Here is a 16,714-nt window from a genome sequence, read left to right on the forward strand (position 1 = left end):
AAGTAGTCCATGGCATCTGAAGGGGCAGAGAAAATGATGTGACTGTTCCAGGGTGAGCACTGTGTATTGCTGACTGAAATTAGACATTGTTAGAACTGTAGTGAACCCCTACATGACCAGAGGGCATTGAGAATCAGGTGGCTCCCACTCTAGCGTAATTCAGGAAAAAATGAGGAAGACATTTCAAATTAACTACTCACTGTTTTTGTTGCATAGAGTCCATTTGTATAATGACTTTCTCATGAATCTCCCTATAATAAATTCTGTTTTAACTTTAATTTCTTGATTGGTTATGTTATTTTTTTCTGTAATAAATTTTTACTTTTCCCTCAAAACAAATTAATAGATGTGATCCAGAAAAAGAAGTCTTTTCTTCTTTCAAAAATCTTTTTTAGGGCTTCCTTTATGGCCTTATTTCTCAGGCTATAGATTATTGGATTGAGTGTTGGGGGCAGAACAGTATAAAAAACAGTGAGTAAAAAGTCTGACACAGTTGGAGACTCTGAATGTGGCTTTAGAAAATCAAAGGCACTAGTAGAGACGAATAATATGACAACAGATAGGTGGGGCAGGCAGGTAGAAAAGGCTCTGGCTCTGCCCTCAGCAGATGGTATCCTCAGCACAGTAGAGAATATATGCATGTAGGTAACTCCAATAGAGATGAAGCAAGCAAATGTCAACAAGGCCAAGAAGCCACTAACCCCAAGCTCACTCACATATTCATTGGAACAAGAGAGTTTCAGAAGCTGGGGGACATCACAGAAGAATTGATGAATGATGTTGGCACCACAGAAGTGGATGGAGAAAGTAGCGGCTGTGTGCATGACTCCACCAAGGATTCCACTGGCCCAGACAGCTAACAGTCCATGAACACAGGTACTGATATCCATGATGACTTCATAGCGCAGTGGAAGGCAAATGGCCACATAGCGGTCGTAAGACATCACTGTGAGTAATGCCATCTCAGCACAGCCACAGAGAGTGAATGCAAAACACTGCAATATGCATTCCCAGAGGGAAATATAGCCATTATGCATGAAAGAGTTGCAAATGGACCTTGGGACTGTCACAGAAATGTAGCACAGATCCAGAAAGGAGAGATGTTTCAAGAAGAAATACATAGGTGAGGAGAGACTGTGGTCCATGGAAGTGGTGGTAATAATGAGAATATTACCAATTAGAGCCACTATGTATAAGACTAAGAAAATAGCAGCAAATAACATTTCTATTTCAGGCTTGCCAGAAAAACCCATGAGAAGAAATCCACTCATTGTAGTGAAATTAGCCATTTTCCTTCTTGATTTCTAAGAATGATACTGACTGTAGGAAGAATGGAAAATCCTAAAAATACAATGTTTGTTATTCAAGAATCTAATGTACTTACTTGACAAAATGGAAGCATGAAGATTGGACCATTAGCCCACCATTTTAAGCATGAAATAGCTTTACATACTAAGAATTACATAGAGTAATTTTAAATGTTTTGACTCAGCCATAAGAAGGATTAGTAAAATAGATAATATAATTTAGTGTCACTCATTCTAATCAAAGGAAGAAAAATGCATAATTGAACTAATGGAACATATAGCACCCAAGTTTTATACACACTAAAGGTTTCATTCAGTTCATATGAGCACAAAACAAACACATTTTTAGAGACATTTTTGAGGTGTCTGTCTTTTTCCCAGTAATCTTCCTAATTTTAAATCTTATTATTTTTCATTGAAACACAGTAATTGTACATTTTTATGAAGTATGGTATATTTTAATTTGTACATGCAATGTGTGATAATCTGTTTTTTAAATTTTTTTTACTTGTATATGGACACAAATGCCTTTATTTATTTTTATGTGGTGCTGAGGATCAAACTCAGTACCTCACATGTGCCAGGCAAGCCCTCCACCACTGAGTCACAACCCCAACCCCGATAATCTGTTTTTATATCACCACCGGTACTACCTGATCCTTTAATTGTAATTTCATAATTTTGTTTCATATATGAGAGAACAAATTCTTAACATTTTTTCTTTCTCCATGCATTCTTTGGAAAAATAATGTTAAAGATACATCATTTATTAATAGCATCTATGTAAAAATTATGATATGCAGTCATTGTCTTTATCATAAAATATATAAAATCATCTGAAAAAATTCTTTTTTTTTTATTGGTCGTTCATAACATTACATAGTTCTTAATACATCATATTACACGGTTTGATTCAAGTGGATTATGAACTCCCGCTTTTACCCCGTATACAGATTGCTGTATCACATCAGTTACCCTTCCATTGATTGACATATTGCCTTTCTAGTGTCTGATGTATTCTGCTGTCTGTCCTATTCTCTACTATCCCCCCTCCCCTCCCCTCCCCTCCCCTCCCCTTTTCTCTCTCTACCCCTTCTACTGTAAATCATTTCTTCCATTTGTATTATCTTGTCTTACCCCTCCTTTCCTCTTATATGACATTTTGTATAACCCTGAGGATCGCCTTCCATTTCCATGCAATATCCCTTCTCACTCCCTTTCCCTCCCACCTCTCATCCCTGTTTAATGTAAATCTTCTTCTCAAGCTCTTCGTCCCTACCCTGTCCTTGTTTACTCCCCTTATATCAAAGGAGTCATTTGGTATTTGTTTTTTAAAGATTGACTAGCTTCACTTAGCATAATCTGCTCTAATGCCATCCATTTCCCTCCAAATTCTATGATTTTGTCATTTTTTAATGCAGAGTAATACTCCATAGTGTATAAATGCCACATTTTTTTTTATCCATTCATCTATTGAAGGGAAAAAATTCTAAGTGATGAAAGGTCAAAATTTTTCTACTGCATTTTAGAAAAAGAAATTAAATGACCAATATTCTCAGGAAAAGTTACCTACCCTAATTTTTAATTAAATAAGTTTAAAGTAACAATGAGGTACAACTTTTATTCTAGTCAAATTAGCAAAGATCCAAACCCCACAATTTTCTGAGCTATTGAGATTGCAGTCATATGTGATCTTAATCATGCAGTTAAGGTTGATAAAGTTTTCACAGAATCTTTTTCAGGCATATCTCTGGATTTAGCATAGGAAGTTCAGTTGTCCCTGTGTCTCTGGGACAACTGATAATCAACCTTTAAACCGCTTGGAAATAATTACTATTGTTATGTGCCATATTTCTTTAGATTATTTTTACTGTGTTTATTTTTATGTATTTACCGATGGTTTATATATTGTATCATTATTTTAAAAACCAAAGTAGTTATTATTATCACTATTATTTATCTCATTAAAAACAGTTTAATCATAATTGTAATGCCACCTAATTTTTTTTTCTTTTTTTGAGAAGTGCTGAGGATCAAACCCAGGGCCTTGTGCATGCTAAGGAAGTACTCTTACTGAGCTACATCTCCAACCCATGCCACTAAAATTATTATTATGTAGATAAGTAATTCAAGAATCCTCAACTTGACCATTAAATGATTTATCAATTTTTGTTACATCATGTAATAATTCTTAATAAAAATAATTTCCTTAAATACTCATTATTGAGATTATTTAATTAAATATTGAACACAAAATTTATTAATTTAAAGGAGATATTGTGAGATGGGAACAATACTCTGAAAATAAATTTTTGGAATACAAAGGATTTAAAATTTTCTTTCTTTGATTCCTAATTTTTTCTTTTTGGTTCTAGAGATTAAACCCTGAGGTGCTTAATCTCTGAGTCATATCCACAGCCCATTTTTAAATTTTTTTACTTTTTATTTTGAGACAGGGTCTCACTAGGTTGCTTAGGGTTTTTTTGAATTGCTGAGGATGAATCTGAATTTGTGGTCCTCCTGCCTCAGGCACCCAAGCAGTTGGGATTATGAGTGATTGATTCATAATTTTTATTTTAAAAAAATCTAGAGTTGATAATTTTTTTTTGCATGTGTGTGGGACTGTGTGTTGAACCAGCAGAATTCAACCACTGAGCTACATTCCCATCCTTTTGATTTTTTAAAAAATTTGACACAGGTTCTCACTATGTTGCTGAGGCTGGCTGTAAACTTGTTATACTTCTGCCTCAGCCTCTCTGGTAGTTGTAATTACAAATGTGCAGCACAGTGCCTGGTCAATTTAAAAGGTGTGTTTAATTAGTTTTTCTAAGCTAAATGACAATGTCTGTCTTTATCTCATCTACTCAAAATCTGTAATTCATTTGCTTCACATTATTCATTAAAATATCTTTCTGAGAATCCAAGCAAACTCACCTTAGCACATCCAGGAATTTCTTGCCTAAACCTGGGGTAATTCTAGCAATGTGTCAACTACTATTTGGCAAAAGGTCCAGATCTTCCTAATTCATTCCCATCCAATAGTATTTGGACAATAGATAGAAAAATAAGGTGTTTTAGTTCTTTTTCTGGCCACTGGAGGCCAAGCTATATATGTCTTTGGAGGACTAAAGGTCCTATAAGAAAGGTCCCTGAATGCTCTGGGTATTTGGGACCCATTGTAACTGTCTTGGGACTAGAATTTGCAATTCTGTGATCTTTTCCCATGGAGTATTTTTTTTTTTTTGTCAATTTGAGTAAATAATCACCGATTTAATTGGAATTTAATTTTATTTGTGTCCATTAGACCAAAACATTGTGGTTTATGCTTTGGATTAAGAAACACCCAATACCAGAAGGTGAACTCCTTTGTTCAGTTTGTTCATTGGAAAGTAAATGCATATATAGGGAACTCAAGGCAATTTGGGGCACAACTACAAAGCAGAGGTTGTTTGGCCTTTACATGCTTCCAATTTAGATATTACCATTTACTCAAAGAATCACAGCATGAGAAGGAATTGTAAGATCATCATGGCCAACCAACATCATATCAAAATTTTAGATACATTTTTTCAATTATGTAGTTTGTCATTCTCTGTTTGAATGCTTCAGCTCTAACTTTACTATAACTTTTGGACTTCAGATTCTAGGAATTGAAAGGTGAACACAATTTGGAGTTCTTCCTCATATTGAGCCCAATCTTCCATTTTACTATTTCTTATCTTAACATTGGAAAGGGTAGATGTGGTCCTTATTATTTTATTATTATTTTTATCAACATCTAATAATTATACACATTATGGGTACAGTGTGATATTTCAATATATGTATACAGTTTGACTTGATCAAATTAGGGTAATGAACATTTCCATCCTCATTTCTTTATCGCTGGAGGCTTCAAGCTCCTCTCTTCTAGTTCTTCATAAAATATATAATAAGTTATATTGTGAAATATAATCACCTTACTGGGTTGTTCGAACACTAGAACTTATTACCTCTATGCAACTGAGTTCTGGGACCTATTGTCCAGTTTTAATTCCTTTGATTTCAGTCTTTATGTGTCCTTAAAAGTGAGGTGAATCTTGTAGGCAGTATATAATTGTTTTCTGCATTATGTAGATCCTTTGTTTCTTTCTTCATCTCTTGCTATCTTTACTTGTGATCTGATAGTTTTCTGTAGTGGAATGCTTTGAATTTTTTCTCTTTTTGTTTTATGCATCAACTGTAGGTATTTGTCTTGTAGTTACCATGAGGCTTATGTAGAACATCTTACAATTATAAAAGTGTATTTCAAGGTGATAGCATCAACAACTAAACTTTTATATTCCCATTTTAGGTTTTGAGATCAGAATTACATCATTTAAAAATATGTATTCCTAGGGCTGGGGTTGTGGCTCAGCAGTAGAGCGCTCACCTAGCATGTGTGAGGCTCTGGGTTCCATCCTCAGCATCACATAAAAAGTAACTAACTAAAATAAAATATTGTGTCCATCTACAACTAAAAAATGTATTCCTTTGTTAATAGTTTAGTTTCACACTCTTTATTAGGGACAAAATTCTTGAATACCTTACTGTTATAGCCTTGGAATGTTCTAACTTATGCTATTGAGTTTTGTGCTTTTCTAATTTTTATGCTATAAGTTAATGACATTTTGTTTCATTTTGTTTTATGCATGGGTGTGCCTTCCTACAGCCCCATGGGTGGAGCTATGCTCACCTGTTCCTTTGTAATATTACCCCTTTCCCTGTTTGGGATAGACTGTTCCATGGAAACACCTTTTCTGTGTCCCCTTATCTTACTGTGCCCTTGGGTGTGGCCTATTTAGATGTCAGTCAACCTGCTGACAGAAGACATCATGAAGTTAGACTCAGTCATCTGAAACCTGACCCCCTGTCTCATTTGAATAGCTTCTCCTCAATAAAAGGGGGTCAGCAAGTGCTGGCTCTCTCTCTCTTTCTTTCTGCATACCATTAAGGTCAGAGGAGCCATCACAGCAACCCCAAAGAAAAAAATATTTATGTCTCTTGTGTGGCTATTTCTTTTTTTTCTTTAATTTTTATTGTTGGTTGTTCAAAACATTACATAGTTCTTGACATATCATATTTCACACTTTGATTCAAGTGGGTTATGAACTCCCATTTTTACCCCATATACAGATTGCAGCATCACATCGGTTACACATCCACTGTTTTACATATTGCTATACTAGTGTCTGTTGTATTCTGCTGCCTTTCCTATCCTCTACTATCCCCCATCCCCTCCCCTCCCATCTTTTCTCTCTACCCCATCTACTGTAATTCATTTCTCCCCCTTGTTTTTCCCCCCCTTTCCCCTCACTTCCTCTTGTATGTAATTTTGTATAACCATGAGGGTCTCCTTCCAATTCCATGCAATTTCCCTTCTCTTTCCTTTTCCCTCCCACCTCTCACCCCTGTTTAATGTTAATCTTCTCCTCATGCTCTTCCTCCCAACTCTGTTCTTAGTTACTCTCCTTATATCAAAGAAAACATTTGGCATTTGTTTTTTAGGGATTGGCTAGCTTCACTTAGCATAATCTGTTCTAATGCCATCCATTTCCCTGCAAATTCTATGATTTTGTCATTTTTTTAATGCAGAGTAATACTCCATTGTGTATAAATGCCACATTTTTTTTTATCCATTTGTCTATTGAAGGGCATCTAGGTTGGTTCCACAGTCTTGCTATTGTGAATTGTGCTGCTATGAACATTGATGTAGCAGTGTCCCTGTAGCATGCTCTTTTTAGGTCTTTAGGGAATAGACCTAGAAGGGGAATAGCTGGATCAAATGGTGGTTCCATTCCCAGCTTTCCAAGAAATCTCCATACTGCTTTCCAAATTGGTTGCACCAATTTGCAGTCCCACCAGCAATGTACAAGTGTACCGTTTTCCCCACATCCTCCCCAGCACTTCTTGTTGTTTGACTTCATAATGGCTGCCAATCTTACTGGAGTGAGATGGTATCTTAGGGTGGTTTTGATTTGCATTTCTCTGACTGCTAGAGATGGTGAGCATTTTTTCATGTACTTATTGATTGATTGTATGTCCTCCTCTGAGAAGTGTCTATTCAGGTCCTTGGCCCATTTGTTGATTGGGTTATTCATTTTCTTATTGTTTAATTTTTTGAGTTCTTTGTATACTCTGGATATTAGGGCTCTATCTGAAGTGTGAGGAGTAAAGATTTGTTCCCAGGATGTAGGCTCCCTATTTACCTCTCTTATTGTTTCTTTTGCTGAGAAAAAACTTTTTAGTTTGAGTAAGTCCCATTTGTTGATTCTAGTTATTAACTCTTGTGCTATGGGTGTCCTATTGAGGAATTTGGAGCCCGACCCCACAGTATGTAGATTGTAGCCAATGTTTTCTTGTATCAGACGCCGTGTCTCTGATTTGATATCAAGCTCCTTGATCCATTTTGAGTTAACTTTTGTGCATGGTGAGAGAAAGGGATTCAGTTTCATTTTGTTGCATATGGATTTCCAGTTTTCCCAGCACCATTTGTTGAAGATGCTATCCTTCCTCCATTTCATGCTTTTAGCCCCTTTATCAAATATAAGATAGTTGTAGTTTTGTGGATTGGTTTCTGTGTCCTCTATTCTGTACCATTGGTCCACCCGCCTGTTTTGGTACCAGTACCATGCTGTTTTTGTTACTAATGCTCTGTAGTATAGTGTGAGGTCTGGTATCGCTATACCGCCTGATTCAGACTTCCTGCTTATAGTTGTTTTTGCTATTCTGGGTCTTTTATTATTCCATATGAATTTCATAATTGCTTTATCTATTTCTATAAGAAATGCCGTTGGGATTTTGATTGGCGTTGCATTAAACCTATAGAAAACTTTCGGTAATATCACCATTTTGATGATGTTAGTTCTGCCTATCCATGAACAGGGTATATTTTTCCATCTTCTAAGATCTTCTTCTATTTCTCTCTTTAGGGTTCTGTAGTTTTAATTGTATAAGTTTTTCACCTCTTTTGTTAGGTTGATTCCCAAGTATTTTATTTTTTTGAGGATATTGTGAATGGAGTGGTTGTCCTCATTTCCATTTCAGAGGATTTGTCACTGATATACAGGAATGCCTTTGATTTATGCGTGTTGACTTTATATCTTGCCACTTTGCTGAATTCATTTATTAGCTCTAATAGTTTCTTTGTAGACCCTTTTGGGTCTGCTAGGTATAGAATCATATCATCTGCAAATAGTGATAATTTAAGTTCTTCTTTTCCTATTTTTATGCCTTTAATTTCTTTCATCTGTGTAATTGCTCTGGCCAGTGTTTCGAGAACTATGTTGAACAGAAGTGGTGATAGAGGGCATCCCTGTCTTGTTCCAGATTTTAGAGGGAATGCCTTCAATTTTTCTCCATTCAGAATGATGTTAGCCTGAGGCTTAGCATAGATTGCTTTTGCAATATTGAGGTATGTTCCTGTTATCCCTAGTTTTTCCAGAGTTTTGAACATAAAGGGATGCTGTACTTTGTCGAATGTTTTTTCTGCATCTATCGAGATGATCATATGGTTCTTATTTTTAAGTCTATTGATGTGGTGGATAACATTTATTGATTTCCGTATATTGAACCAGCCTTGCATCCCAGGGATGAATCCTACTTGATCATGGTGCACAATTTTTTTGATATGTTTTTGTATCCAATTCGCCAGAATTTTATTGAGGATTTTTGCATCAAGGTTCATTAGAGATATTGGTCTGTAGTTTTCTTTCTTTGAAGTGTCTTTGTCTGGTTTAGGAATCAGGGTGATGTTGGCCTAGTAGAATGAATTTGGAAGTTCTCCCTCTTTTTCTATTTCCCGAAATAGCTTAAAAAGTATTGGTATTAGTTCCTCTTTAAAGGTTTTGTAAAACTCCGCTGTATACCCATCCGGTCCTGGGCTTTTCTTAGTTGGTAGTCTTTTGATGGTTTCTTATATTTTCTCAATTGATATTGGTCTGTTTAGGTTGTCTATATCTTCCTGACTCAATCTGGGCAGATCATATGACTTAAGAAATTTATCGATGCCTTCACTATCTTCTATTTTATTGGAGTATAAGGATTCAAAATAATTTCTGATTATCTTCTGTATTTCTGAAGTGTCTGTTGTGATATTTCCTTTTTCATCCCGTATGCTAGTAATTTGAGTTCTCTCTTTTCTTCTCTTCGTTAGCATGGCTAAGGGTCTGTCGATTTTATTTATTTTTTCAAAGAACCAACTTTTAATTTTGTCAATTTTTTCAATTGTTTCTTTTGTTTCGATTTCATTAATTTCAGCTCTGATTTTAATTATTTCTTGCCTTCTACTTCTTTTGCTGTTGTTTTGCTCTTCTTTTTCTAGGATTTTGAGATGAAGTATGAGATCATTTATTTGTTGGTTTTTTCTTTTTTTTTAAGGAATAAACTCCAAGCAATGAATTTTCCTCTTAGATCTGCTTTCAATGTGTCCCATAGATTCCGATATGTTGTGTCTGTGTTTTCATTTATCTCTAAGAATTTTTTAATTTCCTCCTTGATGTCTTCTATAATCCATTGATCATTCAGTAACCTATTGTTCATTCTCCAAGTGATGCATGATTTTTCCTTCCTTGTTTTATCATTGATTTTCAGTTTCATTCCAGTGTGATCAGATAAGATGCATGGTATTATCTCTACTGCTTTGTAATGTCTAAGAGTTGCCCTGTGACATAATATATGATCTATTTTTGAGAAGGATCCATGTGCTGCTGAGAAAAAAGTGTAACTGCTTGATGTTGGGTGGTATAGTCTATATATGTCAATTAAGTCTAGGTTATTGTGTTATTGAGTTCTATAGTTTCCTTATTCAACTTTTGTTTGGAAGATCTGTCCAGTGGTGAGAGAGGTGTGTTGAAGTCTCCCATGATTATTGTATGGTGGTCTATTAGACTCTTGAACTTGAGAAGAGTTTGTTTGATGAACATAGCTGCACCATTGTTTGGGGCATATATATTTATGATTGTTATGTCTTATTGGTGTATGGTTCCCTTGAGAAGTATGTAGTGTCCCCCTCTATCCGTTTTGATTAACTTTGGCTTGAAATCTATTTTATTTGATATGAGTATGGACACTCCTGCTTGTTTCTGAAGTCCATATGAGTGATATGATTTTTTCCAACCTTTCACCTTCAGTCTATGTATGTCTTTTCCTATCAAATGGGTCTCCTGTAGGCAGCATATTGTTGGGTCTTGTTTTGTGATCCATTCTACTAGCCTGTCTCTTAATTGGTGAGTTTAAGCCATTAACATTTAGGGTTATTATTGAGATATGGGTTGTTCTTCCAGCCTTATTTGTTTATTTATGTTACTAAACATGTTTTTTTCCTCTTTGATTATTTCCCCCCCTTTACTGTACTACCTCCCACTGTTGGTTTTCATTGTTATTTTCCATTTCCTCTTCCTGTAATGTTTTGCCAAGGATTTTTTGTAGAGATGGTTTTCTAGCTGCGAATTCTTTTAACTTTTGTTCATAGTGGAAGGTTTTAATTTCATCTTCCATCCTGAAGGTTAATTTCACTGGATACACAATTCTTGGTTGGAACCCATTTTCTTTCAGTGTTTGAAATATGTTATTCCAGGATCTTCTAGCTTTCAGAGTCTGTGTTGAAAGATCAGCTGTTATCCTGATTGGTTTACCCCTAAATGTAATCTGCTTCCTTTCTCTTGTAGCTTTTAAAATTCTCTCCTTATTCTGTATGTTGGGCATCTTCATTATAATGTGTCTAGGTGTGGATCTCTTATGATTTTGCACATTCAGCGTCCTGTAGGCTTCTAGTATTTGGGATTCTGTCTCATGAAGTCTGGGAAGTTTTCTCGTATTATTTCATTGAGTAGATTGCTCATTCCTTTGGATTGGACCTCTATATCTTCCTGTATCCCAATGACTCTTAAGTTTGGTCTCTTTATGTTATCCCATATTTCTTGGATGTTCTGCTCATGGTTTCTTAACAGTCTTGCTGAGCTGTCTATGTTCTTCTTTTCAAGTTAAAATACTTTGTCTTCATTGTCTGATGTTCTCTCTTCTAAGTGTTCTACTCTGCTGGTAGTATTCTCAATTGAGTTTTTAAGTTGGTTTACTGCTTCATGCATTTCTAGGATTTCTGTTTGTTTGTTTTTTATAACCTCTATCTCCCTGTATAGTTGATCTTTTCCTTCTTGGATTTGTTTATGTAATTCATTGTCGAAGTGATCTTTCATTGTCTGATTTTGCTGTCTAATGTCTTCCTTGAGACTCCAGATCATCTGAAGCATGTATATCCTGAATTCTTTATCTGACATTCTATCTGCTGTAGATATTATCTCTTCTAACATTGAGTTGACCTGCATTGCTTGTGGTCCTTTCTTTCCTTGTCTTTTCTTATTGTTTACGTTTCTTTCTGTTTGGTGAAACTGTTGTGTTATTGAATTTTCCCCCTATATATTTATATTGCTCTTGTATAGTTGCAAAGTCTCCCTCGCAGGTGCGGGTGGCGGCTCTGCCCCTCCTCCAATTGGGGCAATGTGCCTAACACTCCAGCAGGCAGCTGGGCCTGTTCTGCCGGTTGGTAGCAGGTCCACCTACCTTGCAGGCGCGGGCGGTGGCTCTGCCCCTCGCGGGCCGCTGGGCCTGTTCTGTTGGTGATCGCAGTTCCGCCTACCTTGCAGGTGCGGGGAGGGTGCCGCTTTGCCCCTCCACAGGTCGCTGGGCCTGTTCTGTCTGTCGGTTGCAGGTCTGTCTACCTTGCTGGCACGGGTGGTGGCTCTGCCTCTCCCCCCAACCGGGGTGATGTGTCTACCACGCTGGTCGGCCGCTGGGCCTGTTCTTGTGTGGTTATTTCAAGCAGCCCAGTTAGCCCAGTTCCCCTGGAGTGACCCCCTGAGTGTTTTAGTCATGAATGCAACCCGGCATATATACATGAATATAGCATAATTGGTTCAATCTCTGTGGTAGTCAGTTTTTCATTTCTGTGACCAAAATACCTGATTAGAAAAACTTAGAGGAGAAAAAGTTTATTTGGAGCCCACAGTTGCAGAGGTTCAGTCAATGGCTTTTTGACTAAATTGCTCTGGACCTCAGGTGAGACTGAATTACGTGGAAAAAGCTACTTAGCTCATGGCAGATGAGAAGAAAAGAGAGAAAGGGAGGGAGGGAGGCAGAGAGAGAGAGAGAGAGAGAGAGAGAGAGAGAGAGAGAGAGAGAATTCCCAAGGGCCTGCCCACAGTGGCCTCCTTTCTCTAGCCATGCCCCGCTAGTTACCACCCTGAATCCATTCAGATTATTAATCCATCTAATGAGTTACTTCAAAGGTTACTGCTTTTCTAATCTAATAATTTCCCCTCTGAACTTTTCGGCTTTGCCACATGAGTTTTTAAAGGGACATCTCATATTCAAATTGTAACAATCTCACACCCAGTACCTTTCTTTTCCTTCCCACATTACTTCCCCTATCTGCTTGCTCTGCTTTACTATATTTTAATTAATGAATCATAATCATAATTATGTGTGTGTGTTTGTGTGTGTGTGTGTGTGTGTGTGTGTATTTAATGTTGAGAACCTTTTCATATGTCTTTTGGACAAATGTCTTCTTTGGGGAAATGGGATTACAGAATGCTTTTTTTACTCTGCTGATTGCTTCCTTTGCTATGTACAAGCTTGTAAAAGTCCCATTTTACAATTTTTTATTTAATTGCTGGTCTTTTTTTAAGAAATTCAAGAAATCATTGTTAAGACCAGTGTCAAGAGGTTTTTCACATCTATTTCCTTGAGGGACTTTTATAGTCTCAGGCCTTATTATTTAAATCTTTAATCCATTTTGAGTTGATTTTAGTAGATGTGGTAAGAGATGGTCCAATTTCATTTTCTACATGTGAATAACTAGTTTCTGAGGACCCTTTATTGGAGAGACTGTCCTTTTCCCATTGTGTGTTCTTTGTACTCTTGTCAAAAATCACTTGATTGCATATACATGAATTTATTTCTGGACTCTCTATTCAGTTGCACTGATCTATATGTCTGTATGCTAGTATCACTGCTTTAACTAAATCTAAGACATTTGATTTGGAAAGGAAGAAGTAAAATTGTCTGCATATGACATGATTGTATATCTCAAAAACTCTTAAGACTCAAAAAAGAAAACAATAAAACCTCCTATGATTCATGAAAAAAAATCACTAAAGTTGAAGGATACAAATTGATTTGTAAAAATTATTTCCATTTTTATACACTAATAGCAAACTATTGTAAAAAAATTTTTAAAGCAGTCTTATTTACAACAGCAAAAAATAATAAAATATTGAGAGATAAGTATATCTAAGAAGGTTAAAGCCTGTATACTGAAAACTATAAAACATTGATGAAACAAGTTGAAGACACAATTGATAGGACAACTCATACTTAGAAATTAGAAGAATTAATATTAGTAAAATTTTATACTACCCCAAATGATGTACATATTAATTGAAATTACTGTCAAAATCCCAGTAGCATATTTTTTTCAGATACATAGAAGTTTATTTTATAAAGTAGATGCAAATTCAAGGGGGAATGGGAGTGAACTCAAGACAGAGCCACTTTTGCAGGTAAAGCAAGGAAAACCCATTCAAGGGATTATGAAGGCTATTTCCAGAGAGAGAGACAGCAACCTGTTGGAGTGGGATGTTAATATTCATGGAGGGATAGTTGCTAAAGGCTGGCCTAGAGGTGGAGCCAGGGCAGAGCCACACAATTTCTTCAGTTTGCCCTGCACTTGTGCACTGATCTCATAGTCTCTCTGCCAAGAAAAGCTGCTGGTTGTGGAAAGAGCCAGGCTAAAAAATCCCTATGTCCTGCAACTGGCAAGGCCAAAGGGGTGGGGCTGCCCAAGCCCTTTGGAGAGAACATTTTGCCTCTGTGTGTCCTAATGCTGTACTTGGAGTTAGTGGACCAGGTTGTCCAGCTGGAATTTCATTTTGCATTGGCTTCACCTCTTCTTTGTATATCCCTTTCCTCCATTTTGGAATTGGAATGTTTATTATGTGCCACTGTATATTTTGATTTTTACAGAGTTTGCTTTGAGTCTCAGATGAGAGTTTATATTTGGACTTTTGGATAAAACTGAAACTAATAAGACTATGGAGGCCCAGAGAGATGGACTAAATTCATTTTGCATTGTGAGATGGGAATGTGTTTCCAGGGGCCAGGGGCAGTATGCTAGAGTTTAGATGTAAAGTATCTCCCCAAAAGTTTCTGCTAATGTAAGAATGTTCACAGGTGAAATTATTATATTTTGAGAGCTATAACATAATCAGTCCATCTTAGTTTGAATAGACTGATTGGATGGTAAATGTAGGCAGATGGGGTATGACTGGAGGAGGTGTCACTTGGGATGTGCCCTGGAAGGTACATCTTCCCTGTGGCCCCACTCTTTTCTGCTACCTGGTTGCCAAGTCCTGAGTACTTTTCTTTACCATGGCCTTCTGCCATGATGATCTACTTCACCTTGGGCCCAGAGTTGGTCTATCATGCTCTGAATCTCTGAAACAGTGAGCCAAAACAAACTTCCTTTTCTAAGTTTTTTTTGTTAAATGTTTTGGCCTGAGTGACCACACAAAAGCTATTCAATTGTACACAACAACGGTGTTCATTCTGACATATTTGTAAATACATATGACATAGTTTTCTCCATTTCAATCCCCAATACTATCCCTTGCCTTCCTTCTTCCCTTCCCCTGATCCCTGTTTTCTACTCTATTGATCTTCCTTCTTGTTACTTATTTATTTTTTAATTGATGCATTATAGTTATATATGAAATTGGAATGCATTGTGGTAGATTCATACACATACCTAGTATAATCTGATCAACTTCATTTCCCAGTTTCTTTGATCCTTTTTAAATTGAGAAGTAGAGACTTTTCTCTCTCTGTAAAATTGGTTTACCTGTGACTGCTTTGGCCAATAGAATATGACCAATAGAACATTATGTTAATGTTGGTTCTTGGCTTTGAACCAAGTTTTGTCTTTGAGACAACCAGTAGCTTTTGCCTTGAGCTACTGGCTCCCATTAGGAAAGTCTTTACCACTGAAAAACCTCATGACAATTACATGGAATAGGATAGAGAGAAATAGACTTTGTCAGCTTCTGGCTTTTCTATTCTTAGATGTTTAAGTCATCCCAACAAAGGCTCCAGACATTATTGAGCAAAAATCAACCCTTCCCTTCAGTTCCCTTTTCAATTTTGACCCACAAGAATCATGTTACTTATTTGAATAATTGACTAAGACACTAAATTTTGGAGTATTAAGCAGCAATAGCTAAACAGAACATCAAGGACTTTCTCTATAGTTATTAAAACTAAAGAAATTCGAGTCTAAGTCAGTTCTGGCTGTATGGTGCCTTCTCCACATATACGTTCCATCTTCAGCAAAACAGGAATTGAAGGACTGAAGAAGGTTGAGTTTGTTCGGAGATAGAGAAAGCATAAAAGAGAAGTCAGAAACAAATTGAGTTTGCCAAAGTGAAAGTTGAAATTTTGAATAGTCAGTATACCAGCTCAAAATAGCTTGCATACTCTTACCCTTATGTATCTTTAAATAATTGTAAATGTTGTTACCCACATCCTTTCAGAGCCAGCAGCCTCTTCTAAGTATTTAGAGATGGAGATAAATATATGTATTGTCTATTTGTTTTAGGAAGACTTAGAAACTATAACTTCATTGCTTTCATTTAGTATGAATTTGATGCCAAATAAGGCAAAGAAAATTTTGATGAATTCTTCATATTTTCTTTATATTATACTGCAGTCTATCAAAGATAGAAATAGAGAAACAAAACACAAAAATAGGAATACTTTTGAATATCTTTCTTTTCCATGAACAAGGGGATGAAGGGAAAATAACACACCAATGAGATGAAAAACAGATTCTTGAGTTTATTTTTGATTGTTGCATTTTAAATACTTCATGGTAATTTTTGACAGTTTGGTCATTTTACTTCTTAAATTATCTCTGAAGATAACAGGTGCCATAACTATTTAGGTAAACTACTGATCATTTTACTTATGTTAAGCAGTTTACTATTATATTATTTACTTTACTTATTTTCCTTACTGGACCAAAAAAGCATTTTCATTTGAACTGTGAAATGTGAAAATAAAATCATCAATTCATTTAGTTAAAATTTTTCCTCCTTTCTTTAATTTAGTTTATTATGAAGGAGATGGAACATTTCAGTTGTGTTTCTCTAGCTCATTCTCTCTTCAGCATGTCCTTTATGTGAAATTCTTCTTTTTCTGCCACATGGGTACCTTTTGGTGCCCTGTCTTTATTTACTAGAAATATCTTGGACAGGGCATTGGTAAATCTAGCACTTGTGCAGAATTTGTGCATTAAAATAATAAAGAGCATAATTGGCTAATTTTTCACATGAATGCAC

General features: G+C 36.1%; 1 protein-coding gene across 1 annotated transcript; it reads right to left on the bottom strand.

Moving 5' to 3' along the window:
• Positions 1-329: 329 nt before the first annotated feature.
• On the bottom strand, positions 330-1,289 carry LOC113178005 (olfactory receptor 14J1-like). Its single transcript, XM_026382480.2, has one exon. The coding sequence runs from the start codon at positions 1,287-1,289 to the stop codon at positions 330-332; it is 960 nt and encodes a 319-aa protein (XP_026238265.2).
• Positions 1,290-16,714: the final 15,425 nt, after the last annotated feature.

This window comes from Urocitellus parryii, chromosome 8, assembly GCF_045843805.1.
Source record: "Urocitellus parryii isolate mUroPar1 chromosome 8, mUroPar1.hap1, whole genome shotgun sequence".
NCBI classification, from domain to species: domain Eukaryota; kingdom Metazoa; phylum Chordata; class Mammalia; order Rodentia; family Sciuridae; genus Urocitellus; species Urocitellus parryii.

Coding starts and splice junctions, on each gene's coding strand:
- LOC113178005 (XM_026382480.2), bottom strand. CDS start 1,289: ATGGCTAATTTCACTACAATGAGTGGATTTCTTCTCATGGGTTTTTCT.